This window comes from Falco cherrug, chromosome 6 (assembly GCF_023634085.1).
Source record: "Falco cherrug isolate bFalChe1 chromosome 6, bFalChe1.pri, whole genome shotgun sequence".
Taxonomy (NCBI): Eukaryota; Metazoa; Chordata; class Aves; order Falconiformes; family Falconidae; genus Falco; species Falco cherrug.
Genome location: NC_073702.1, coordinates 90,043,155 through 90,070,406, shown reverse-complemented (window position 1 = coordinate 90,070,406; position 27,252 = coordinate 90,043,155). Strand labels below are relative to the sequence as shown.

The following is a 27,252-nucleotide window of genomic DNA, read 5'->3' as shown; positions in this document are numbered from 1 at the left end:
GCCAAAGCAAATAAAAGAATGAATGCTTTGTTAATCATCCATAACTAATTTGTGCATACACAGAAAAAATGAAATCTGTTTTTGACAAGAGCTTTTTTCATAGAAGCAGCAAGGAAGAATTGAACATGTAATGTGCATTAGTAATAGTGAATAGCTATGGGGAGATCTGAGATGTTTGCCTGGGACGACTTCTATTTCTTGATAGTAACAGCATTTAATAGAAACCCAAGATAAGAGACAGGAGGGGTTTTTAAGTTTTTTGTCAAAATGTAAGACGACAAACCTGTGCTGAAGCAGACATGGATGGATTCTTGTATGCCTTGCCATACATTCGTAAGTATTGCAGGGAGCTGCCACATATCTTGGTGACAAACTCAGCTAATAGATAGTACACAGTGAAGAAAATGTTAAATGCATTGCTTCTTTGCACAGGCAATATGATTGTGTTGCTCTAGTGACAGTGTGGTTCTGGTTGATGGGGCAGCTTCATTACAAGCCCCTGTTTTCAGGCTATTGCAGCTTTAAAAAAAAAATATCACCCGTTCGACTGAAATTTTTTATGCTTGTCAGCCTTGAGGTGAATTTTACTTTAAGTGCAAAGTTAGTAGAAACCCATTTAGCCGTTTCCCTGCTTGGAACAAATTTGGAGGTATGGATGGGCTTTTAAAAAGTTGAAGTTTATGTTTATTGCAGAGCTGCATTCTGGAATGCCACGTGTTTATCCTTGCTGTTAAGATGTAATTATGTTGTTTATAAAAATATGTAACTGCACCTGCACCATAGACTATTCCCATTTCTGTGTGTGCCTAGGGTGTGACAGCTGGGATGTTGTACATGCGTGAGCATGCCCCTATTCTAGCTTCACACAGATCTTAATTTTCAGCTACCTCCCTTTTACCCAAGCTATGTACCTACCATTTGCCCCCTGCTTCTTCCCGCATGCATCAGATTCAAATGCCCGTCAGTGGTACAGCATCAGCTAGATCCATAGATCCAGTATTTTTTTCCTCCCTTTGCTCTGTAGGGGGGAGTGCTGCACACAGGAGCCATCCCTTGCAAACCACGCTGCTCTTAAATAACAGCCTGGAGTAGATTTGCATATTAAAGTTGTCTCACTGAGGTTTTGTCCCTGATAATGAGCTGCAGGTTTGGATGAAAGAAATAGTAGTAATGTGGCACAGGCGAAGATCTGTATGTTTGTATGAAGACACTTTCTTGAAGAGCCAGCTCTTCCAAGCTGTAAGAGTTACGGTGGTCTTACAGCATGTCCTCTAGGCTGGTAGCTGGGAAGTACAGTGGGAAGGAAGGAGGGGGAGATGGAAGAGCACCAGCAAGGCCAGTAATTTCTCTGTGCTTTGGGGGACTTCTCCAGCTGTGTTATATCCTCTTGGCATCACGTATTTCCGTGGTTTTGGCATGTGCCTAAAGTGAAGTTGTGAGCAAGAGGGAAGAGAATAAAAAAAGCACAGTCATTAATTCAATAATGGAGATACATTGCTGCTCCAATAATAACCAAAATGTTAACTTCAAATAACATCATGCAGGATTTTTTTTGAAGTGGCCTTTTAGCCTAAACTTAAGCTATAACTAATATGATAAATAATTTGACCTGAGGGCTCTGGTTCTGACGAGGAGAGTGGTCACTGTGTGAGCATGGCTGGTCAGCACACAGCCGTCAGGCACTACAGACCATACATCCATTCACTCTGTGCTTTTCAAGTTAAGGTCCGACTTTCCATACAGAAAAAATACAACGTAAGAGTCGTATCTTTGCTTGACATCGTTAAAAGCTTTTCTGTGTCATAAGCCTGGCAAATTTTATGTCATTTAATATTTTGCATTCACTCTATGGAGGTTATCCTTAGGTAATAACAACTGGTTGATGACACACTGATATCTCACAAACCCCATTTATACAAGTTTTATTTATGCTAGATAATGAACTCTAGACAATGTTATATGCTGTCTTAAAATACAGTATTTTCTGGAAGGGTGGTTGAAAGTATGTGTGGTTGCTGGAGCAGTTAATCTTTTGACCTTGTTTCTTCTTTAATGAGTGTTACCTCAAACTTGCTCCCTTGTTGGGGATTACAGAGGAGCTGAATAATGTGTTTACGTTTGCGAGTCTGTTTAAATAATGCGGAGTTAATTCTGGGGTCTGTGCTGTGTGTGTCTTCCTGCACGGCGTTTGTCTCCTCAGGACGAGGCTTGCCAGGTTGGCACAGCCTGAGGTACGGAGCTACAGACCTTTCAACAGCTGTTTGTAATGTCATACGGAGCTCATGTTAAAAATGCACTGCTGAGCTGGAGGTATTATTTCAAACCCACCCCTTTAATGTCAAAGATTTTGGGTCTTTGTCTTGAAGTGACACCAAGAGGGAGTAAGGAATCTAGAGCCTAGAATGGAAACTGAAAAGTCATCCAAAGGGCTCTTCACATCTGAAACCAACAATAAATAGGTAACTGGTTTGGTAACTAGCTTACCCTCTTTTTCAAAAATACTTACTTGTACACTAAAGATGGTCTTCTGCCAGAGGACACTAACTGGGCATCTCTTGTGTAACTCTTTGAAGGTTCAGTAGCAGTTCGTGGGGTGCCTCTGCACAGAGCAGGTGAGCAGGACAGTGGATCACAGCACAGACTGCCAGGCAGCACAGAGCTCATGTGCCAGGCGAGCTTACTTGGAGATCTTACAATGGGTATTGCCTATTATTTAAAAACAAAACCCAGAAAACAACCTGCGAGTCCTTTCAGTCAATACATGGAAAAATGTGGACTTACGAGTTGCTGAGCAGTAAATAAAGTCGTGGGTATCAAGTCAACTCGCCTGTCCTGTCCCTGGAAGTAGGAGGCCTCACATAGTAGGTCTTTCTTACTCCAGTTTCAGCTAAAAATGTAGGAACCAACTTTATCATCTGCTGTTTCTCCCTTTCTAACATTAGGTAAATTATCTATATTTCTTTTGAAATTATCCATATTTGTTTTGAAGCTAACTCTGCAGAAATACTATGCAGTTATACAATGAACCCTTCAAAAGGAAGAAGAATAAGGCCAAACCAGGGGCAACGCTGTTTGGAAGTGCCCCAGCTGCAGCGGAGCACAGGCTTCGCTCTCGGAGGCAGACAGCACGCTGTGAAGGATCCAGCTCAGCAGCACACAGCTCGCAGAAAATGAAGGACTGTTATTTTCCACCAAACTGCCAGCCCTGCGTGCAGTGCCATTCCCGACAGCCAGCCTCACCTGCCATGTATCAGCAGCAGCTCAAGCCCAGACTTCTTTAAATCTGCTGCTTTGAGAGCAGAGGTTTGAGAATTTCAACAGCCAGTTGGTAATAACAAGTTTCTCTGCCAGCTTCAGCCGAGCTTCCGTGAGCTCTTGTCCCTCATCCTTGGAAAAATTAAAATTCTGTAGAGTTACGGTAGGACTTACACTTATAGTCTTTGCTATCTAAAAATGCTTTCATCTCAATGGCTTTTGCTTACTAGTGATTTATGTAGTAATACACACAGACTTGCACATAGCCACACCACGTACCTTACAGGCCAAGGGGTAGATGGTCATGTAAGTGGCTATAGCATTTGGGGCCAGGAAGGGGACAGACAGCCCTTACCATGCAGCGATCCCAACAGGAGAGAGCAAATGGCTGCGAAGGGGAAGCAGATACCAGACAATATTAGGGTGTTAGTCAGCTCATCACGTTGAGATCTGGGCATTGCAGGAAAGGATGTGATTTTTGTTGCTGCTAAGTAATACAGGACAGTAAAGTATTCCAGGGCTCCTGAGTGGTACAACACAAGCTGCATCTCTGCAAACACAAGCAAAAATTCATGTACTTTACCAAGCTACAGTACTGTTTGCATGGAGCATAAGGACCTGGAGCTTAGCAGGTGATCAAAGGCACAGTAACAGTAAATGTAAACCTGTCATTAATGGAAAAAGAGAAACTTGCAGAGCATCTCTAGAGTAAGTGATCTCAAAGAGCAAGGAGGAAAAAGGCTAGAAGAGCTAGAGCAAATATTTCTCAGCATCAGTTGGCAATCCTATTGCATCTTTGTGTGGGAGAGTGTTCAGGAACTGTACCTGTTTTACTAAGCAGTCCAAAGGAGAAAGTAACGAAGACTCTTAAATGGACACGTGACGCAGTTGCTCTTGTCCTTTGCAAGGTTGAGTATTTCAGGGTTTGGTAGTTCTCTGCTTCTTACAAAAATTGTCTGGCTCAGCTGTAGACTTTTCTCAGTTCCCCTTTGTAAGCATCAAGCCCACTTTAGAAGGGGATACCTGTCGTACACACATGGTCTATTAATAAATTGCTTGACTTAAAATTTCGGTCGTGCGCATTTTTGGCCATCTGCCCAGTAGTTGTCCAAGAAGCTTAATAGTACTTTTTTTAGCACAACAGGACCTCCAGATTTTCATGGTGGTAGTTTGCATAGTGTAGATGAATTACCTCAGTTTATTAGGTATCGTTTCACTGTATCAACTTCCTATCTGATGGTAATCTTTGGAGATTTCCAGCGTCTGTGAACGCAAAGGATTAGCCTGCGAAGATGAATGTTTGTTGTTGCCCACAGCAGGGTGCTGAGCATACCCACAGGTATGATTTTGGTCAGATAGAACCTTTCACTACATACCTGAGTCTCTCGGGGTGCTAGTGAAATCTCATGGGGCTGTCCTGAAAGCAGACCATAAGACGGTAGCTGTAGTAGCGTGTTGTATTTTCTCTTTGCTTACTGAAAGTACTGCCTCTGCTGGTGTTAAGTAAGAAATGGTGTGCTGTGCTGCCGGTAGGATGATGCATTAATCTGGATGTACTATAAAAAAAATCATGTTGGTGTTTTTGAGGTAGCCTTTTAGCCTAAACCTAAGATGAGTATGATAATATGATGATTTGACTCAAGGGCTCCGATTCTGACAAGGACAAGGATCACGTTGTGAGCATCACAAACAGGTATCAAGTGTAGCTGTTTCAACTTTTTTATTTTATTTATTTCCTTCCCAGTCCTCATGTCTAGGACTCAGACTTTTCTGGTATGTGCAGAATTTTTTAAACATTAAATTCTCCGTTCAAATGCATCGTAATTCTTAATGATGTTCTGGATACCTTGAAGCATTATTTGCTTTTAAACAAGTTTTCAGCACAGATCGTGCTGCCTGCATTCGGTCCTCCAAATCTCCCATCCGACTGTCTAAATTATTTTAACTGACATAGTTTCTAATTTACTCTCTCCAGTTGAGAGAGCTCCCTGTAGCTTGTCTATTTTAGCATTTAATTGCTGTATACTCTCACAAATTAAATTCTGTAGTGATCCATTTTGCTCTGCCAGTGAAGCAGTGATCTTTTCATCTAAGCAAGATGGCGCTTGCAACGCAGCCGGCGGGGCTGGCATCCAGCGGCGGGAGAGGGAGAACCTCCCGTTCCCTCTCCTGCCGTGTGTGGGGGCTGCGGAGGGTCGGTGGGGTTTGTGCCAGAGGACAGCTTTCCTTCAAAACGTTCTCCGTTTATTTCGTAAGGGAAAGGAAAACGAAATCCTCAAAACTTGTTCCACTCAATGGGTTTTTACAGCTAGAAAAATCGCTTTGTCTAATTATTTTGTGCCTAAATGTGCAGCAGACTGCTCCTCTTTAAAATCTGTGTTTCTCTGCAGGCTTTTTAGCATTCACTTTTATAAAACTTGAAAAGATAGCCTCTAAAAATATTATGCTGTATGTCCTCCTTGTCTGGGAGAAAGTCAAAACTCATTGTTTCCTTTGACAGGATAACAATATCCAATTAGGAAACCTGTTGTCTTCCCTCGTTAGGTCTTTTTCTGAATAATGTCTGTACAGTGCTTATGCATTACTTAATGTATTTCTGTTAAAGAGGGACAATTTGGTATCTAAATAATTAAGAACTACACTTTTTGATCTGGTTTGTGCTGAATGGAAATCTTTGACTGTGTTCTCTCCATGGGTGTGTGTTGCAAGGAGGGCAGTGGTGTCTCGGGATTAGAGCCTGCGGTGCAGCAGGGGTTGAAGGTCTGCGTGGGCAAGCTGAGTTCAGGTGCACAGAGGTAAAATACATTCTGCTGTTTTCCGTGGAGGGACTCTCTCCCCAGCCCAGATAACCCAGAGGAATAAACCCCGTGAACAAAACCTGGCCGATATTGTGATCCTGTGTAATTCTAGATGTGTGAAGCCAGTTCAACAGAAAATACAAAGCTGTTTCTTACTTATTTGCACTTACTATATTAACCTTGAAGAAGACTTAGCAGGCAGTTGGTAATTACAGGACAGAAGGTCATTAAAAATACACTTTTAAGGAAAGAAGGCAGCATGAAATTTGCATTATTACATTATTTGGGTTTCCTTTAAAATAAGAATCTGAGTCCAGACCTTTCATAGGGAGGTGTTAATCTTTTGACTTCATTCAGAAGAGAGTTGAGTACTGTTTAATAGTGTGACGTGACTGTCGTGTCACCTGTGATCATCTTCCAAGTCAAAGTAGGCTGTGTGCTTTACATCTATGGTACAGACTGTCTGGTTTCATGCATTTGTCAGAGCATTTTAGTCCTCTTTGTTGTGAAAGGTCTGCTTTGGTGGGGAAAGATGGGGATGATTCCTAGAAAACGCTTGTGATTTATGGCATTGCTTCATACTAACCTTTTTGTAGAGTGAGATCAGGCTATGCGGATCCTTTCCGCTAGGCAGATCTTTATGTAAGGGTGGCACTTACTATATAGTAACTTCTGGGATGTCTGACACTGCTGAGTCATGAATGTGGTGGAAGGGAATGGTGATGCATGGTTGCGTCATTGAGAAGACAGAAATCTGTGTGATAAGTGGGTCCGGTCGTATAACTGTGACAGTAACTGCAGCTTCATCTGAATGGACTGTGGTTTGGCCAGCGTTCATTTTCCCTTCTCTACCCCCAAAGTCTGTAATGTGATGGGAGTTTGGGGGCTTGTGGAAGTAACTTAAAATGCTGTAGAGGGGATGTGTTGAGGACTGCTCCTTGAAAGCCCATCTGTAGCTATTTAAATAGCTGTTTGCAATGTGTGTTTCTGTATGTACTGTAGGTCTTCTGCAAGGTGCCCCCACACTCATCCCAGCCTGGCCCTGCACTGCTTGCAGCTATGTGGCTTCTGACTGACTTGATTTTGTCTCTCTTTAGAGTAGGTACTAGTTGTTTTGCATGTTGCATTCACGGATCCCTGCTAGCTTCTAAACCATGTGTACCGATGCCGTGTTAAAGGCCCGAAGTTGGTAAGAAACAGCCACATTAGTGATGGCACCAGTGGGTGCACCTCTGCTGGTATCCGAGATGTTATTACGGTCTGTACAAATGCAGACAGTGTACTTAGAAATTGGGAACTGCCTGAATTCATTATTACTAATATTCTTCTGTACTAGAAAGGAATGCCACTTTATTTATTTACATAATATTGCTTGCTCTGTGTATTTATTTGAATTCAGAAATCAAAGTACTACAAAGTATTAGGAGGTCTTTCTATTTTCTATATTAATTTTTGTGTTGCTAGCTTTGAGCTCTTCTTCTTCCTCCGGATTTTTACTATTATGCTAGCTTTTCTGAAGTACCAGGGTACACAAGTATCAGCCACGCAGCCAGCGTAGTGCAGGGCCAGCCACACGCCACATCCCGCTGCTCCCCCAGCTGTGAACAGCTGGAACAGCCTGGTGTACTGCACATAGGTTTAGTTCACCAAAATATGGTGTGTGCTGGAGGCATTTCAGGGACTAAGGGGAGTAGCTGGAGGAGGCTTGCAAGGGGGATGGAGCTGCTTGTGAGAGAAAGGCATAACAGCGTGTAATACAAAAGCTTAAATTCCCTGACACAGGAGAGCATTCTGGAGAAGTATTGCAGTATGTTTATGTGTGGTTTTTGCTCTTCTTTAAGTAAATTATAATAATCACTTTGTCAACAATATACTTCATAAATAATACACAGGTTTCTTGAAGCCTTTGGTCGACCCAGCACAGCCATTATTCTCATATGTAAGAAGAAAGGCTTCAGTAGTGCCTGCTAACATACCAAGTAGTTATTTTTTAATCATTCATTGGTGATTTTTCAAAGAATTCCTTTTTTTCTGGTATGCTGCTTCTCTTGCATACACTAGCAAACATGAAACAGCAAAGTTAAATTGTTAACCGGTATTCCACGTGTTATTCTTACGATCCAAACAGTGCCCATTCTCAAACACAGTAGTATGTTTGAGGTGGCAGATAACCTAGAGGTATTTGTATTTTACCAGTATTGTAGGTTATCGTCTATCTTTCTGTGATAGTCAAGTATCATAGTTGGTTTTATTTGCATAATGCATTGCCTTTCTTAAAAAGTAAAGAGTTTCCAAATTACTTTTCTTACAGAATGAACTCCATCTTGATAGTTAAGTGTTGTAGAGTATTTTGTCACCTGTTATCACATGAATCGTTTTCCTTTTGTAGCTTCAAAATTGACTTTTCGGTGCACCCTTTCACAAAATGTGATGTGGCAGCTCTGGCAGTCACTTGTAAGTGAAATACCTGGAGGCATAACTGAGCCTTACATATTTTAAACTTTGATTATATAGCCAAAATCAGAAAACTGAGCAATTAAAATATTGGCATTGGGATTCCCGCTTTACTTTCCACAAAACTCCCTGTGCTCACACGAGACACGATTAACACCAGATCAGACTTTTACTGTTCAATGGATGTTAATTCTTTAGTGTCTTACCAAAGTGTGCTTCTGTTTGATAGAACTTCCAGCCCACTGCTGAGCCGTTCCCATATACCCCATTCATAGGTATTTCTCTTGGATTATTTTGTCTCTGCTGATTTGAAAATTATTTATTCTTCTGCAAGAAAATTTCTCTGTGTTTCTGGGGTAACTCAGATTGTATCATACGAAGCATGTAGGTTTTTTTGAAGAAAATGTTACAGCCTTTGTGAGAAGTGGTTATCAGCATGTTCTGACATTTAAAGACAATTTTTAAAAAGTTGATTATGTGTCAGAGTAGAAAACATAATCCATTGTGAAATCAGCCATGTACCTAAGCACCTTGAGAGTATCCTTTTCAGGGGCAAAAAAGAAGTTTCTCCCCCTCTACTTGTAGCTAAAACCATGTAAGGCCAAGCCTGTAGAGCTTAAAAGGAAAAAATGCTGCAACACTTCTAACACCCTTATTTTTCTGAGAGAGTAGGAGGGTGTACCTAAGCTCACATGTTAAGGAAAATAAAACTTGGAAGATAGGGACTATCTGTTTTTGCTTGGGTTTGGGGGTTGGTGGTGGTTTTTTTTTAAAGATGATAAATTCACACATTTGGATTTTTATAGGCAATTGGAACCTGAAAAGATAACTTATGTCTTTGACCCACAAAAAGATTATGAAATTAATTCCTTTCTCAGGAAGACAGAACTTGATTGCTAAGTATGATTTATTCTTCACAGCGTCTCAGGATCTTTAGTGCTAGGAGAATCTTCTTGCCCGTGGCTGGCTTCTCCCCTGGGTACTGGCACACAGTGTCTGCACCCTTGTCTCCCCCCTCCTCTGTAGCAGCTGACCCCTGCAGATTTCAAAAGGAACTGGTGATGATCGCCTTCACTGGGAGAACTTTGCCTTTTCCTGATTCAGGTCTCTTATGTGCTCTCTGACCCAGATAATCTGAAGCTGCAAATGGCAAGATGATAATTTATACAACAAATAGATATTAAGTGAAAATGTACTTCCACATCATTCCAAAATTCTGCTGGCCTGATGTCCTTGTCCAGCGTTTGGCTGCTGGCAAGTTTAATGCTCCGTTCTTCCTCTTCGCTTCAGATTCTCCACTGAACTGGTCTTTGGGTTGGCTTATTTTGTTTGCTTTGACTTTTTTTAGTAAAATCACCATGATAAAGACAAGACATGCATCTGCGTTATCAGACAAGATGCTGTGTTTGTAACAAGAGAAAGTAGCTCTGCCCCCAGGTACACGTTCTGTTTTTCAGAGTCACTGGAGCCTGTTTGTGCTCCCTGGGACGCTTCCCCAGGGACCTCCTGGGCAGTCCGTGTGTGGCTCCCGTGGCGCAGGGTGTACGCAGCAGGTGGGCCAGCACTGAGGAGGCACGGGGAGCTACACAAGGAAATAATCCAGGTCTTTGGTGAGTGGGGGATGGTTACAGCTGCTGGGAAGTGATTTTCATAGTCAAACTGAGTACATCAGAATCCAGGCATGGTATTGCTGACCAGTGGTTCATCTGGGAGGCTGCGAGCAAGTGCCTACATTCAGGATTTGTTCTGTCTTAAGATCTGTTTCGTGCCGGGTGTAGATATACGTGATCTTTTCTGGGGTGCTTTAACTGATGAAGGGGAGTGAGGACATGACAACATATCTGCATCTTCTTTAAAAAGGAAAAAGAAAATCCCACCTTTTGTTTTGTTTTGGTGGTTTTTTTTAATCCTAATGGCATAATTTGGGAATAATGAACAAATTAAGAGTCTTTCCATACATTCAGCTTATGTTGCTAACTCTGATTTCAGTAAGAGTGACTGTGATACTGTAATGCAGATTTTAAAACTGGCTGAGGTATAATTGGTTTTTGTCTGCAAGTATAAGCTCATCCCAACTGATTTAAAGCAGAGTCTAGTCCCAAATTGTGTCAGATGTTTCCTAGTCATTGCAGCCCACCCATCCCAGCAGTGTTTTCCTTTGGCCTGACTGCGGGTGAGGGTGTATTCAGGAGTCATACAGCTGTAGAACAGCTCTGTTGGAAAGGGACCTGGAAAGATCATCTGGTCCAACCTGTCACAGGAGGGGGAGCCTAGATGGTTATCTGGCACCCTGTCCAGTCACACCTTGAAAACAAGGGGACTCTAGCACGTTCCTGGAGAGGTTGTTCCAGTGATTGACTGTTCTTGCTGTAAAAAATGTCTGTCTTCTCCCGACATGAAACTTCCTGGTGCAACTTGTACCCCTGGCCCCACTTGTACCCCTGGCCCCCTTGCCTTCCTTCTGTGGCTCCAAATTACTTCTTAATTTCTGGTTGCTCCTGTCCTCTTTGGCAGAAAAGCACATGCACTAGCATCAGCAAGTAGTTTTTACCATGTCAGTTGCATAAATATTCGCAAGCCACATTATATATGCCAGTTCTCTCTAAAGATACTTTAAAAAAAACTAGAAGAGATTTAAGCAAACTTTCTTTCTATTCACCTTGGCTACCATCTTAGTACCATAGTATGAATATTGAAAATTTAGTTTTATGGAACAAGTTGCTATTTAGATGCAAACTGCTTATGTATATTTAGCTGGAGAACGCGCAAAAGAAGTGCTGTGTCTCTCCCATTGCTCTGCACAGGCGCTGCAGTACATCTTGCCTTGGGTATAATGAGTTGCAACGTTTAGTTATTCTAAAGGTATGGTACAATAACAGATTACTGTTGTTCATATCTGTGTAATAATTGAAACTCCCTGATCATACTTTCCATTTTACACATTGTCAGAACCTTGGACCTTAATCTCACTCTTTGATTGACAGCCGTGGCCAGGGAAAGAGCACTCGTATTGTTTGTGATAGTCGCATCTGTTCAACTTGATTCAGTTGAGAGTATTTGCATATTCTTAAGTATTTCTTCTGAGAGGACCTAAATCCTTCTCAAGTGTTTGATGCATTTTTGAAATTCATTCATAAGGTATCTACATGCACTAATAGTTCTGTATAATATTGCTGTGCATAATCTGACAGATAAGGCTAGTTTTTTAAACAAGGTATTCTTTGGGGATGACATATTACATTCTGACTTATTCTACTGGGCGGAAATGTCAAGTACTTTGAAAAAGGATGCTTGAATGTTTTGATTGAATTAGTATTCTTTATTCAACACAAATTGTCAACTGCAGTAAAATGTAGTCTTATTGTGAGAACATTTTTCAAAAGAGTTAACAGCAGTGCTTTTTTGTTTTATTTTTGTTACTAGAGCTGTATTGCATATAATCGTTCCTTTGCTGCTGGTGCTGATATTAGATTCTTAGATGCATTTTAGATTTTCTGAATTGTTAAACTGTGAGCAACACCTTCATCTTGAAATACAATATAGGCTTTTATCTTTTTCTTTTTTTGCTTTTTATTTTTTCCTTGAAAAATTTTATCAATATTTTTGGAAACATTGTCAACCTTAATTTCAGAAACCTGTCACTCTTGGTAGAACATGTACAACACTACTGAGAAGTACTATTGCTTTGAAAAATATTCAGGCATTATGTTTGAGCATTGAACATAGATAGCAGTTCAAAATACCAATTTGATGGCTTCATGCTGCTATGTAAAGAAATATATGTGTGATTGAAAGCCATGGTTTCCATAGGTTGGAAGTCCTACTCCGGGACTATCCAAGTTTGGACAATACTAGTCCAGTTTGCCACAGAAGGAATGGAGATCCGTTCCCACTTGCTGAAATGGATGTGTGCTGTGGATGCTGCTACAAGCTCAAGCTGTTGAAGATCTAGGATCTCATATGGAAGGCCACTGATCGCAATGAATAACCTTTTTTTTCTGTTGCAATAAGGAAAGATCCAGAGAGCCATTAGTGGCTGACCTAGCTTAAGAAATGGACTTCTGTCTCTAGAAAGGACCATAGCAATCCCTGCTGCCTGTGTACTAGAAAAAAAGAATTATGCAGGCTTAATCAGTATAATTTTTTTTGTGCACGTGCAGGTTTTAGTGTAACAGCACCTTTTGCATAAGTTTTGTTTTTCCTTTGTTTTCAGGAATCTCCTTCTGGACGCAGAAAAGCGCTTGCCACCAGCAGCATCAACATGAAGCAATATGCAAGCCCCATGCCTACACAGACAGATGTCAAGTTAAAATTCAAGCCTTTGTCTAAGAAAGTGGTATCTGCCACACTACAGTTCTCTTTGTCTTGTATTTTCCTGAGGGAAGGAAAAGCCACGTAAGTTGTTTTGTTTTTTTAAACCAGATAGCCTGCTTTGTGTTGCTTTTCAAAGAATTCTTTGGATAAAGAGCTCTTTCTGTATACAATGGCAGAATTTGAGAGTATCCTTCAGCATACCTATCATTCCTGCCATACTTAGTTTCTTAGCTGAGTAAAAGTCGTTTCTTACTCTGATTTTAGTCTTGTGTTCTTCAGAGACAAGCAGCTTGTCCTCTACCCTTACAGACATTTTAAATGACAGCAGCTTAAAAATATCTACAGGTCTGAAATCAGCAGGAATATACGTTTGTGTGCGTGTGTGTGTTCATCCAACAATACCTTTAGCAGACTGCAAGGGAAATGTGAGAAGGAGAACTTACTTCTATTTCACCTATTTATATTTTACAAAGAGTGAAAGAAGGACAAAGCCAGCTGTAAGGTGAGAGAGGGTGGAGTCAGAAGTAAGATTTTGGGTTGAACACAAGAACTTCCCATGAAAAGAGTTCAGCTGGGCACTGATCACCACTCCCTCTACTCGCTCGCTTGGTTCTGTCCCTTATTTCAACAGCCTTTGAAGGGCAGAGGGTACAGATAATTTTTGCAGATCCTATAACCTCTCATGCAATTTCTGTCAGATTCAAAATGCCAGATGTTGAGAACTTTGTGTGGCTGGAGGATGGATGGTTTATCAGCCATCCTGTTTTGCCTTTCCTTTTTGTCTCTAGAATATGGAAATGTAACAATGGCAGAACAAAAAGAGGTAGATGGGGAAACTACTGCTTTAGTGGTTCTTTTACGTCTTTTTAAATTTATTTTTCCCTCCAAAGGGCTGCTTACTTCTAGCTTACAGTATTCTGAATGCACTTGTAGACACTGCCCACTGCAATACAAGTGCCCCAACACTGTTTCATGAGCAGCTTTAAGGTATATACTTTGACACAGAAACGTTTTTTGTCTGCGTGCTTTGAAAACCACAGGTGCATTACTATTAACTATTACTGTTTCCCTTCTCTCATTAACCTGTTGTGAACCACAGTTTGACGTACCATATAAGAATTACATTTTGAAGTATTTAGCTGTGGTTTAATGTGACATTGCAGCTGAAAATGGGAATGAAGAAGTATCTGATAACCTCTTATCCGTGAACTATACAGTAGCTAGCTATACTAGGCTCTTAGTGGGTTTTGAGGCCATAATTTGTAAAAGCTGATCCATTTAGCATCACATGTACCTTCTTCTCATTGAAATCAATAGATTTCAGGCTGGAGACTGTAATTCAAGTAGAGTGTAAGTTAACAACAGGGCTTTAATATTGCTCTGAACCATGGACCTGGAGGGGCGGGGAAAAGCAAAAAGCTGTGGTTTGTGAAAGCATTGGTTTCTAGTGTGTGTAAATAGAGACTGTCTTACTAGTCAGTATAAAAGAGAGAATTCAGGTACCAGATACATGAACGTGCAAGACAAGGTAGCTAGGCCAAGGCTTGCTTACATCCCTTATAAGCTGCAGTAGTTTCATAAAGTGAGAGGCACTTTTATTTTATGCATTTTATAAAGAAAATACTGCAGCCTATTGCTGTGCAATACCAAAAATCATCTTATTTCTAAAACACAGGTAACAATATTTTGAAGTATGGGTGCAGAAAGGACAGTAAAAAGAAATAGTACTTCAGAGACTTTTTAATTTATAAACTTTATGTGAACAGCTGATGTACAAGATCTGTGTGCTAACTGCTCCCAGCTTTTTGTCTTGGTGCATAAAAAAGCCTGCCCGTCAATGCAGTTATAGGATGCTACATTTTTTCCCCTGTGCTTAAAGAGTCGATTTGACCTATTGGTTATCAAAACAGGAAGATGAAACCTTGAGGATTCTGCATGAACAGAAAGGTCTTTGTGACTTCTGGTAGTTACTGATTTTATATTTATTAATACCACTCCAGTTCATCAACACCTTTTCCTGTACTGTGGGACCCAACACTGAACGCAGTACCCTAGATGCAGTCCGAGTAAATGAGGGTCATGACTTCCCTCAGTCTGTGGCTCATGGTCCTGTTTCGGTGCATCTCAGGATGCTTTTCCCTCCTTTGGCTGTCAGGGCGTGGTGCCGACTCTCCTAGAGCTTGCTTGTTACCGGGGTCCCCAGACTGTTTTCAGCAGAGGTGCTCCAGGCAATCCCCAGTCTGTCCTACTGTAAGGAGCCAAAAAAAATAATTTATTAATCCCAATAAACCTATTGAAATGGTTTTAAAAGAGAAGAGGTAAGATTACTGTTGCTCCAAGAATGACATCATGTACTTCAAAAATCTTGGGGTTTTGTGAAACAAACATAGAACATCCATTTCTCTGAATCTCTGCCTGCTGTCACCTTTTCATCAAACATACATTTCATATGAAAGGTACAGTTCTGTGAAAGATATGTGTGTATGCGATACAGTCAAATAAGAATTGAAATTGGGCTTTGATATGTAATGGGCTTTGATCTTGTTAATGAATTCAGATATTTAGGAAAGGAATTTTAATTTCTGTAACAGTGTCAGGAGTTCTGAATGAATGTAGTGATAGATGTCACATGCAGCATGTGGACAGTAGGTCTGACAAAACATTTCCATTTTAACTGAAGACCACCAGATAGGTGTTTACTAGCATGTCTGGGCTGCTTTAAAATTTTAGGAAGCAGTCGTCAAATTGACTCTTCGTGCAAGGCAGCACTGGTTTTACCCTTTAGAATTTTGTTAGTATAAAACTTTCCCTTCAGAAATCAATATACATAAGTGTACTCATTTTGTTCTTTCCCTATACTCAAGATCAGATCTGAGATCAGAGACTTCCCTGAAGAAAAAAAGAAAGCATAAAAATATTTAAAGATTTTTTTAATAATGTGTCAGTATCAGATGTGGTATTAACAGGCTGCATTTTAATGCCTGTTTTGAACTCTGTTATTTAGGGATGAAGACATGCAAAGCCTGGCTAGTTTGATGAGTATGAAACAAGCTGATATTGGAAATCTAGATGATTTTGAGGAAGACAATGAAGAAGATGAAGGAAACAGAGTGAATCAAGAGGAAAAGGCTGCAAAAATTACAGGTTGGTTTTGCCACAGGGATAGTAAAATATAATTCCTTTGCTACTTGCCAGTTGCATTCCATGGATTTTATCCTTACGCTATATTTAACGAAATCTCAACCAAAATAAAATTTAGGATAGTTTGATTGAAGGGGGACCCATTCATAACTCTGCAAAGTTTAGTATTTGTGAATATGAGAGCATTGCTTTGAATGTGCATGTGTTTCTCCTGATTTTAGGAGAGAATGCACTAAGTAGGTAGCATTTTAGGGAAGCAAAGAACCGGTATGAACAGAGGAGTAAAAAGGTGGAGGAAAAGGGTCAGTGAGTGAAAAGACAGGAGGATGAGCTGAAGTGAAATAATGAAGACAGTTTGTGAGAATAACTGCGAAATGAGTTGTGCCATGGGTAGGTGCTGGGGTTCTGCTCAATAACATGGTAATTCCAGGCGGTGTACTTCTGCCTTTTGGTTGGGGGTGCTTCATGGAAATGGAATCAGGAGAATGTTAAAGGACTTTAACGCAATTTGATGGTAAAGTTGTTTGAAGTGAGATAGTATAACCACATTGGAATTGCTGATGTTAGTGTGTCCAGGATAGCTGAACTAATCGATGCAAGTCAGATCAGGATGTGATGATGTTAAATTGTTGGTAGAGATCATTATGTAGTACTGCTCCAGAGGAGTTCTGTAGGAACTTTACTTTAGATTCTTTACTGTAAAAGAATCAGGGAAAGACAAATTAACTTCTGGTGCCAGCCTTCATGCCTGGCAGTGCTCTTTAAAAATGTTTGTTGAACTAAAGGGATCCTTCTTTAAGGTGGGGAAGAGCATTCCAAGCAGAGAAGTGAATTGTCAAATATGTTCTTGAAAATGCAGAGGAACGTTGGTTTGCTGTTATAAAACATTACTTTCATCACTTCTTTTTGAGTTTTCATTGCAATTGAAAGGTTCAGCCTGAAGTAGTTATTACTTAGTTAAACTTGGTGTTGTGAAAAGATGCAAATTTGTTTTCTCCCTGCTTTACATATTCCATTAAACATTTTGTACCCTGACCAAATCTCTACTTATGCTGTATGCGTCTGGTGCAGAGCAGATTGCAAAGTCCAGAATGAATTATTTGAGAAACAGAGATAATGTCTTCTTGGTCAGAGAGGCGACATGTATCGGTCTGGCCACACTGAAATCATTCTGCAAGGTCATCTTCTCATTTCTCAGTGTAACCAGGACAATTCAGGTGCGGGTCAGAACACCAAACCCAGGCCATCCGATTATTCAGAGAGAAGGGAAGCACACAGAAAGAGGTGGCTAGGTAAAGTCTGTATGCACGGTTGTGCAGAAGTGTTTTATTGAGAATGCCTAGACACTGCACTGAGGACTGCTATGGAAAACCCAGGTGCAGAAGGACATCAGTTAAAAAGTAGCAGATCTTGGTCTTCAACTTTAGTGATTTTATTTTTTTCTTCAGCGTTCAGCATCTAAACAGGCCAAACCATTCCTGAACAAGCAAAAAGCTGATGTAGATTAGACTAGTCTGTCCGCTGTCCTTTGGCTATGTAGTGAACATTCCTGGAGACAGGGAGGGGTGAGCTCTCTGATGTGCCACACAAGGTCCTCACTCGAGTTGTTTTAGAGGCATTTCAGCTTTCCGTCTGTTGTTATAAAGGCCAAAATTACCTGTTCTAAGCAAACATTACGACACCTAGCTGAAAGGCAGAAGCAATGCTCCTGAACTACAGTGTATCTGCTCATTGTGCAGCCTGTTCTGATGAGACCAGATGGGAGGGTTGGGTTGGACTTTCTGTGGATGCATCACTAAGGGAACCTGAGCGGGGAAAGGTCAGCCTTGGACTTTTTCTTGAGTTGGCTACAACATCTGAGTTGCTTCCTTAGCCTGGCTAGCTTTTCCCACATTAGACAAGGAGAGGGATGGGAGGGATGTGGAAGGAGAATGAGTGCACATAGCTTTCCTAGCAAATGGGAGAACGTAAAACACAGGACAGTAAGTAAACATTAATAAATAAAATTTAAAGGATCTATTTCAACATGTGTTCAAGACGGGCAGCTGGAGTGACTCCTGTAATAAATATAATGAATGGAAAAAATAATAAAACGTAAGGAGAAGAGCTGAGGAACCAAGGGAAAAAAGGTGGGAATCACTGCAGAAGAACAGAAGGAAATACAGAAAGAAGGAAATGAAGCAAAACTGATGTAGTGAAGTACTCTTTCTAAAATTTCTATCAAAAATAATTGGGTTTGCAGGATCCCGTAAAGTTAATTGAGGAAGTTACATAACCCTTTTGAAAGCTTGCTGCTACCAACGTTTTCTCATCTGTTGCTGTGTTAGGGTGTTGGCAGCCGAGCAAGCTGGAATGCCTTCACTGACTCAGAGTCCCCTGCGGCAAATCATTGCACCTCAGTGCGCCTGTCTTCCCAACTGTAAAAAGGGGGTACTGGCTATAACCACCTCACGGGAATGATGGGAGCATGACATGGTTAATATTTGTAAGCGAGCTTTGAAAAAGTGAAGTGTGAGTAGTAAAGCAGAAGGGATTATTATCCTACATTTGGCTCAGTCTTCTCACAGAAACGTTGGATGTCTTGATGACCGAAATCTTGTCCTCAAGTCACAGCTGCAAGATTGGCTGCAAATCTTTGTCACAGAGATTGTTCCTTTTCACAGCATACAAAAGTTTTTTGTTTTTTTTTAATTTGGCCCAAAGTTGCAGCTTTATAGGTGAACAAATATATCCACCGCTAGGAGAACAAGGGAGACCTGCTGCATGGGGCTGTAGGTGGTGCAGGTGAGTTAGGAAACGCTGCTCCTCTTCCTTGATGCGTTGCCTAACTTGGGGTGAGTATCTCTGCCTCTCTTTCTTCAGCTATGAAATAAGTGGTGCAATACTGACCTACCTCAAAAGCACTGTGAAATTTGATGTGGTCAACATGGGAACTGTTGTCATACAACTGACCTTAAGATCAGACTGAAAGATGTTTTCCACTCAAAGCACTACTTTTCACATTAAAAAAAACTCCCTCGGCCACAGGCTTTTTTCCCCTTCCTTCCCAATATTTCTTGCTTAATTTTTTTACGCGTAAAAGCTTTATCTCCACCTATCTCTGTTTTGTGTGAAGCTGATAATGATGTTTGTAGCCATGAAATATGTTTCAAATATTTTGTTTCTATGTGTTAATATAGATTAATTTAAACCTCTCAGAATTGTCCTGTCCTTAGTCTTCAGTTGAAGACAAGGCATCCCAATGTACTTGAAGAAATATGGCTCATAGCTCACAAACTCAGGGTAGTTAGTAATAAATGCATTGCTTCTCTTAATGTTTTAATTGATACTTAAAGCCTCATGCTGAAGTTGATAGTTGCCTCCTGCTCCATTTGCACAGGAGCACGGTGACTGTCCTGGGGCACCACATGGACTCAGCAGTGTGGCCATGTGCTACCGGTTGCAGAAGTCTGAATCCCAGCATATTTCAAGAGCAGGCTTCTGCAGAGCAATTTGTGTAGCCCTTTCTTGCCATTTGGGAAACCGTACCTCTGATGTAAACTTCTGGTACATTTGCTCTTTTTTGTCAGTAGCACCACGCTGCTTAAAGAAAAAACAAACACAACAAACGAAGAGCAAGAGAGAAGGATGAAAAAAAACCACACCCGCCTCCAAACCCTGAACCAGTGATTTATATGACATACTTGTAGAACAAGCTAATATATGTTTGTAGATAATGAGATTTATAAAAGATAATATAGGACGTAAATCTCTAACCTACCATTTCTACACTCCAAAATATGACATAAACCATTTAATATTGTAATGAGAAACATTGTAGTGCATATGGATGTTTAGGTTGGCAGATGGGACCAGGTGATTCAGACCACATCAAAGAATTCCCTCTTTTTAAAGCTCTGAACTTAATTTGTTATTTTCTGACAATAAAAACTGAATAGTAATTGTTTTGGGGCTTTTTTTTCCATATGCTGGCATAATAAATTGTAAATCATGTCAGCATCTCAGCCTGGTTTAAACTAGTAATTCGTTTGCACTAGTATTTTATAAGGTCAGCTCTGTTTTATTTGAGTATAGCAAAGTATTTTCCATTGTGTATCTTGACTCTTAAAAATTCCCAGAAGATAGTATTGCATTGTTCTGATCTCTAAGGTGTACATGGCGTTGCATACTGAGAAAGTTAAGGGTTTTGGGGCAGTTTTGGTGTTACTGTTTAGGACACTACTCTTGTTTTGTTGGAGCTAAAAATAAGGAAATTAGGATGGTGGAATCAACTTTGTGTAGATATAAACATAATCCCATCTAAGCAGATTTTTGCTTTAAGGTCAAGAACAGTTAAGGAGGTGTGCTTAAGAGGAATTCTGCTGTGGCTTTGTCATCGTCACAATAGGTTATGTCCAATAGATATTGGCAGAATAGATCATTTCACTTGGTAATTTGCAGATTGGCATATCTTTGCAAAACAGTTTAAATTTGGGAAAGAAGTTTTTACCCATATGACTGAAATATTTTCAGGTTCTGGACTCTGCTTTTGGCTTCAGGTTCTTTATCCTGTCTGTGAAGGCATGAAATGAAGAGTTGTGCCAGTGTGTTGACTGGTGAAGGTGTTGCTGGGTGATTTAAAAGCACGATTCCCCCTTGCTAGGAAGTTCAGGTTGTCTGTGGGCACCAGCAGTTGGGACAATCACAGCGCTACTGAATTTTCAGCTCAGTCAGGCATCTTGCTGCTTGTAACTAGTGCATAGAACAAAGTCTATGAGAGCCAGTGACAAACACTCGCTTTCCCAAACAAAAGCCACATGAGGAAAAAGTCAAGTTCAGGACAGCAGCGAACTGAAAGCGTTAGAAAGTAACCTCTTGTGTACACAAGGAATTGAAGTTTGAAGGAAATCCAAGAATGATTGGCATGAGAAGTGTGCAGTAAAGGCATCTAAGTGGCTTTAGCTTCACTGATGACACCAGAAGACATCATCCATTTATTTCATTGGGAAGAGACGGGAGATGAAAAAACCTGTCAGAGGGGCAATGATGTTCAACAAGCAGGATCGTCTCTCCTGCACAGGCTTCTCCTGCCTGTTTGTCAGCTGGAAGGATGAGGGAGACTCCCCACAGTAAGCTATGCATGAGGCCTTTCAGAGATGCCCCAGGCTCAGTCCCCATTACTACAGGAATTTATTTGTTCAATGCTGTGGATGGGACTACTTAAGGGGGAGGATCAGAGAGGAATTTTTCCCCTTGGGCCAGAAGACACTAAGACCTAGTTGGTTTTTGTTTCTTGCTTTCCTTCCAGAATTATGGGGGCGTCAATGTCTTGGCTAGAATTAAACATTAATAGATTTTAAAAATTATTAGTTCATGGCAGTTCAGAGCTCTCCACTGTGGATAGCAGGTGAAATAGGATTTTACCAAACAGTAAGGTATTACTTACATAGCATGTCAGTGGCAAATTCAACCAATACATACATTCAGTATGCATTCTCATAGCACAATACTGATCATATCTTTTAGAACTATTAAATAAATTCAGCTTGTAGGTCAGAATGTAGTGGTGACTGAGTGTAAATGTTAAATAATCAGAATGTGTGTGTATAAATAAATAAATACAATATATAAAATACATATGTATGCATTAGTTTTCTGTAGCTTTAAGGTTTTGAGAGAGAGGTGAGTTATTCTGGGGCTGTTTTGTGTTAATTGACAATGGTTTAAAATTCAGGTTTTCCTCACGAGCAGGAAAAGTCTTTAAATTGTATCTAGTACATCTAAGTTTTGATCTGATGTGCATACTCATCCTCATAAAACTAATTACTGTTGCTGACACCAGGAATCCGGCAAGGTTTTGTTTGTCTGTTAACTGGATTTCTTGTTAAATTATCACTGAAGCACCTACACAGGTGCTTTGCTGTAGGTATATCGTTGTAAGGACTTGTTCTAAATGTATTCTTTTAATTAACTCCGTCTTCTCTTTTACCCTGTCTCTTCCTCGCTGGCTCTCTTTCTAGTAACAGTTTCCACTTCTGTTTCATTAAATGCCCTTGCCTTACGTTTGTCTTGACTGGCTTCTATTTACAGAAATTGTAAACCAGTTGAATGCTCTGAGCAGCTTAGATGAAGATCAAGATGACCGCATAAAGCGAGCAAATATGCCTTCAGCTAAATCAGCCAGTTCCTCTGAAGGTCTATGAGCTTTCCTCCTTTCTTTCTGTTTCTGATTGTCTGTATTTACTGTGACCCGTTACCTTTTGACTCCTGCTTGTATTCAGCTGTCAGTTTTATCTCTGTGCTTCCACCCAGCATGACTCTCAGTAATTTGTAGTGCATCCAACAGGTAACAACATGATAGAGAAAGAGCCTATCTCCTCTACAGCTCTGTTGTCATCTGATAATGAACAAGAAAGAAAAAAAATTTACCCAAAAAAACCCCAAACCACCGCCAGACCCCGAGCCCCTAGCTGTGCAGTCAGTAATACCTGACCTTTCTAAAATGTCTCCTCTCTGATTTTGTGTGCATGTTACATCCAAAAATTAAAATTTCTTGCCAGTAGATAACATGTATGTGAACAATCAAAAAGAAATCACTGTATTAAGCTTGATAGAGATGTCTGCAACATTTATTTAGTGAAGATAATAGAAGGTTGTCTTAGTAGTCATTTCTGTTATGTGATATTCTAATCAATGAATAGAAGTTTCATTCATTTCACTTTTTTTTTCCTCCTTTGTTGGTGTACTTACCGAAGTGCATTAGCTTAGCTGTGCAGTTCGTGCCATACTCTGGTGCAGTGTTTCAAGGGACTGTTGGTAACAGGGGTTTTTGAGCTTGAAATGTGTTAGATGAACAGTTTATATCTATATTAAAACAATATTCCAACTTGTTTGTAGAGCTTATCAATAAACTTAATTTTCTGGATGAAGAGGAGCAAGACCTGGCCAACTCTACTACAAACCCTTTTGGCGATCCAGACACAACAGAATTAAATCCATTTGGAGACCCTGATGTGGAAGGTAATAGATTTGTTTCACATAATTAATTGCTAATTGCAGATGCTTAATGAAACCTGATTTTTTTTTTTTGCAGGGCTACAAATGAAAATGTTGTTTTCATTAAGTACACTTGTTGCGTGCAGTACTGAGGTAGTCGTAGCAGTAATCCGGTTGCCACTGGAAAATGGATTTATCGTTTGAGTCACATGCTTATGTGTATTTGCCACCGGGGGCTACCAGCTAAGAGTTGAACCAGACTTTTAGACCTATCAGGTGTGTTACTATTACTCACCTCCTGTGGTATAAATGAGCAACACATACTGTCTGGTGCCTCTTGTAGCGAATAGTAAATACAAGCGTTCCATGTGGATGCTGTTTTATATCAGAATTTCCATCACTGCAGTCTTCACTGCATCACAGCTATTCTTGGTTAGCACTAATCTTCATTATTATAATTTAATTTTATCTCTTTAATTCTTCTTTTTTTTTTTTTGCTTTTATGGCTTCCTCAGTTAAGCCATCTGGCATTGTGCCTTACACCACGTGGCAGATGTTAATCTCCTTTCCAGACCAACATGCCCATTCTTGTTCTGTTTGAGTGAGAAATACAGCCCCTCTAAGTTTTTAATCTGATAAGACTACATCCGTAAGGCCAGAAAGGAGCACCAAGACAGCAGGCACCTCTGCTGTCCCCAACTCCACATCCAGATATGCAGACTTCCCTCTGCTGTCATCAAACAAAAAAAAAAGGGTATATGACTGACTGACTTTGCAGCTGCTCAGAATGCCAATCGATAGTTAATTCTGAAGGTTGAAGCCATACTGTTTTTTTTTCTTCTGTTCAAAGCTCCAAGACTTTTCTTCCCACAGAAGTTATCAAGGAGCGTTTGCCACCTTTGACCAAATGGCAGGAGCCACTCTGTGGTGGCAATAGAGACGCAGCACACTGAGCAGGAGCAGCCCAGGGTACAGCCATGGGACTGCTATCGCCAGGGCTGATGAGGATGCATTTCTGAGCTGCAGTTTCCACCTGGGGTTACTCTCTTTCTCTGGACAAGCTGAACGCTGACTCACAACACAGCTTTTCTGCCTTGGGTGTCCAGAGAGGCTGATGTGGGTGGTAATCAAAGTCCTGTCGCACTTTGGCTGTGGAGTCTCATAGCCTGTGTTTCTGAAACAGGGACACTTCACTGTCTTCTGTTTGGCTGTTGAAGCCATAAAGCCGCTATCCCAGGCCTCTTCTCCCTCCTAAAAAGTCACTAGGTGTTTCTAGAGCTGCAGAAGGGAGTTGCTTCTGCTTTCTAGATACCAATACGTACGGATTACATTCTGGTGTCTGGATCTTTGGCTTCATTTCCTGTCTGTTCCTCGGCTGTGAATTCCCTTAGGATCACGGAAGGAGGCAGAATTACCTATTCTCATCCACACACATCACACGTCCACACACAACTTGCTCTACAAGACTCAGCATATATTCCTTTCTTCCTTGTCTGCTCTAGAAGGAAGAGCTCCCTTCTCCCCAGAGAAAGCTGTACAAATCCCATCCTACCTAAAATGCTGTCTTCCAAACCCAGCTTTTCCTTCCTTTCCAGAGAGAACCTGCTCTGGCAGAAAGCAGCAGGTGTTCTGGCCACAGAATATAGGGGCTGAGAGTCTGTTCCTTCCCATCTCAGGGACAGGGAGATGCAAACTGGGGTTGTTTCACAGCACCAGAGTAGCTTGACACCTGTCACGGTCACTGAGCAGCCTGCAGCCAAGACACCAGCCTGCTGATGTTCCCAGAAGACCCGTGAGGTATGTGGGGCATGCTTTTTCAGTCAGTTCTGGTCCCTTTGGTGGGACCTAGGCTTTACTGCCATCATCATTTACAGTCATGGGTACTTCTCTGTTCCTCTGGGCCTGTTCTGTGTACTGGGACAGTCCCAGGGCTCAGACTGTTGGTCCCCAGAGGAGTCCCATCTGCACAGCTGTGGACAGCAGTGCTGAGCTGTTGGGTGTGTGTGTACCAAACAGTCCTCCCACACACTGTCACCATCGTGCAGCAGTCAATGTACAACAACACGACAGTGATTTTGATAAACAGGGTGTCGCTAGATTCTTCCTACTGTGTCATAAGGTGCTTTTTATTTGGGAGGGATGGAGCTTCTCTCAGGTTCATGTGACAGCAGCGTGTCTTCCTGGAGCACAGAACCGAGTGGAAAATCTGAGGTGTTTCAGGCAGTCAGACCAAGAGCGGGACATCTGGTGTGGCATTTTTAAAGCTTCTGCTTTGATCAGTGGCTCCCCAGGGATTCTTCGGGTCACCTCAGACCCCTCTAAGCACTGGCCCTTCCACTCCAGAGCTTTCTTGTCCCTGTAACGGGCAGTGGTTGTGTTCCTCTTCCCTTGCTAGGCCTTCTGGACCTGTGCCTTTCCACCAGTTGTCTTCCTTCACAGAAAGTTGAGGGGGGAAAACCAGTGCTGAGACAAATCGTATAAGAAAGCTCTGGTCTTCAGCAACAGCAGGAATCTGCTGTGTATGTCTGTGGTTAATTGGATCGGTGTCTCTACACAGGGAGTGCCTAGACTTTACTGTTTTGGGGAGATTTCCCTTGGTTTTGGACTACATGTTGAAGCCAGGCAGCACCGGAGCTGTTCTCGCCCTCTTGCCCCCCCACAGAAGGCTGCCCTGTTTGTTTCCCATCTGGCCACAGGTATATTCCCACACGTGTTAGGACATGTCTTTGAGACCTCAGTGGAACTTCTGTTGCTGCCATCTCTTTTTAGAAAGTTCTTTGAGACTACGCCTGCCTGTTTGCATTTGCATCTTTACATGAATGTGACCTTTTTGGTGGCCCCCACAGGAGCCTGAGAGCATGACAGAGGTTCAGGAGTTTAAGGCAGGCTTTCTTCTACAGGCTGAAAGAGTCTCATTACCTGTTTCACTTGTCTTGTGATGTGTTTAAATCAGGAGATGAACCTTTTCTATGGGCAGGGATGAAGTATTTTTCTATTTACTACATGTTACTCTGCTTTATCTTTTCATCTAGACAAGCAAATTCTTGAATTTAGACTTTTTGAAAGTTCGGAGTCTTTCCATAGAATTTGTTACTTAATTTCCCCAAGATGTACAGAGCAGCCATCTGGAGCTTCCTTCCCTGAGTATTTTGCCACAAGACATTAGGAGGCATGATGTGCCATTTGGCAGAGATATTCCTATCAAGCCTGTAACCTGTGTGCTTAGTGAAAGAGTGCTTAGAGTCACCCAGGGTATGAATATGTATGTATTGACAATCACTCAAAGAGAAGGGAGGATTACTTGCCAGTAGATACCTGTTTCCTAGACAGATATTTCTTGTGCCTGTTCACAATCCAGCTACTTTCCCTCTATCTTCCTAATCCCGTAATCAGCTCACCCTGGGAATGCAGGGTGGAGAGAAACTAAAGGTGTGAGTGCTCCCAGCATCCCTGTGCACGCTGTGGGTGCGGTGCGTGGCAGAGGTCATCGGCAAGCTGCCTGTGGATGCTGCTGTGGTTTAAAAAGCCCTTGGTGTAAGTGATCTTACACACACAGTGGAGTGAATGTGCGTATGAGCAACTCACCTCAAAAAAATCTGCAGCTGTGTTTCTGTGGTTGGCATGTCAAATTGAGGCTTATTCCCTTTGTACGTAGTAGGTCAGCGAGACACTAGAAATCTGGGAAGTCAAAAATAATCCCTTGGAACAGTCTATCTCCACAGCTTTATGCTAGACAGTACAGGTGATCATATGGGGGCTGCCTCTTGGAGTGTCTTTTAGTCACGTTACAACAGAACTCTAAAATCAGTTAATTTTTGTGCAGAATATTTTACTTGGAGGTAAACATATACAGCAAATGCAAGTAGAAAACAACAACATGCTTTCAGTGCTCCAGATGTTTTTTTAATTAGGTGGGGCATGCAAATTGTGAAGTTGCATATGACCAATACAAGTTTCCTGCAACACACCTGAGACATGAGCATAAGTATTTGCTGGCACTGCCTCCCCCTTTCATTTAAAACAGCATTTACCTTACCAATGGGTTTCATTGCTTTGTGTGAGACTTCTGAGCTCCTTGCAGCATGTGGTACGCTGCAAATGAGAACAGTACTACAACGCAGTGCCAAACCCCAGCATCCTTCTGGGATAGTCCTAAGGAGAGCGGTACAAGAACCAATGCAGAGGAAAATGATTACTCTGTCCCTTCTCCTTGAATTTCTTGTGAAGTGTGATGTGTTGCTGGTGTGAGTATTAATAAAAGTAATAGAAAATCATTAGTGGCTTATAGGGAGGCTCATCATTATGCTTTCTAGAA

General features: G+C 41.3%; 1 protein-coding gene across 15 annotated transcripts in view; it reads left to right on the top strand.

Moving 5' to 3' along the window:
- The window catches only part of EHBP1 (EH domain binding protein 1), a 226,290-nt gene that overhangs the window by 75,420 nt on the left and 123,618 nt on the right, over positions 1-27,252 (top strand). For 9 of the 15 annotated variants that reach the window (XM_055713338.1, XM_055713345.1, XM_055713344.1 and 6 more), the window contains exons 6-9: positions 12,721-12,902; positions 15,826-15,965; positions 22,032-22,136; positions 22,839-22,961. In XM_055713338.1, coding sequence (XP_055569313.1) covers positions 12,721-12,902; positions 15,826-15,965; positions 22,032-22,136; positions 22,839-22,961 — 550 coding nt within the window. The remainder of the gene's footprint in view (positions 1-12,720; positions 12,903-15,825; positions 15,966-22,031; positions 22,137-22,838; positions 22,962-27,252) is intronic. The other 6 variants (XM_055713351.1, XM_055713350.1, XM_055713349.1 and 3 more) reach the window with 1 other exon arrangement.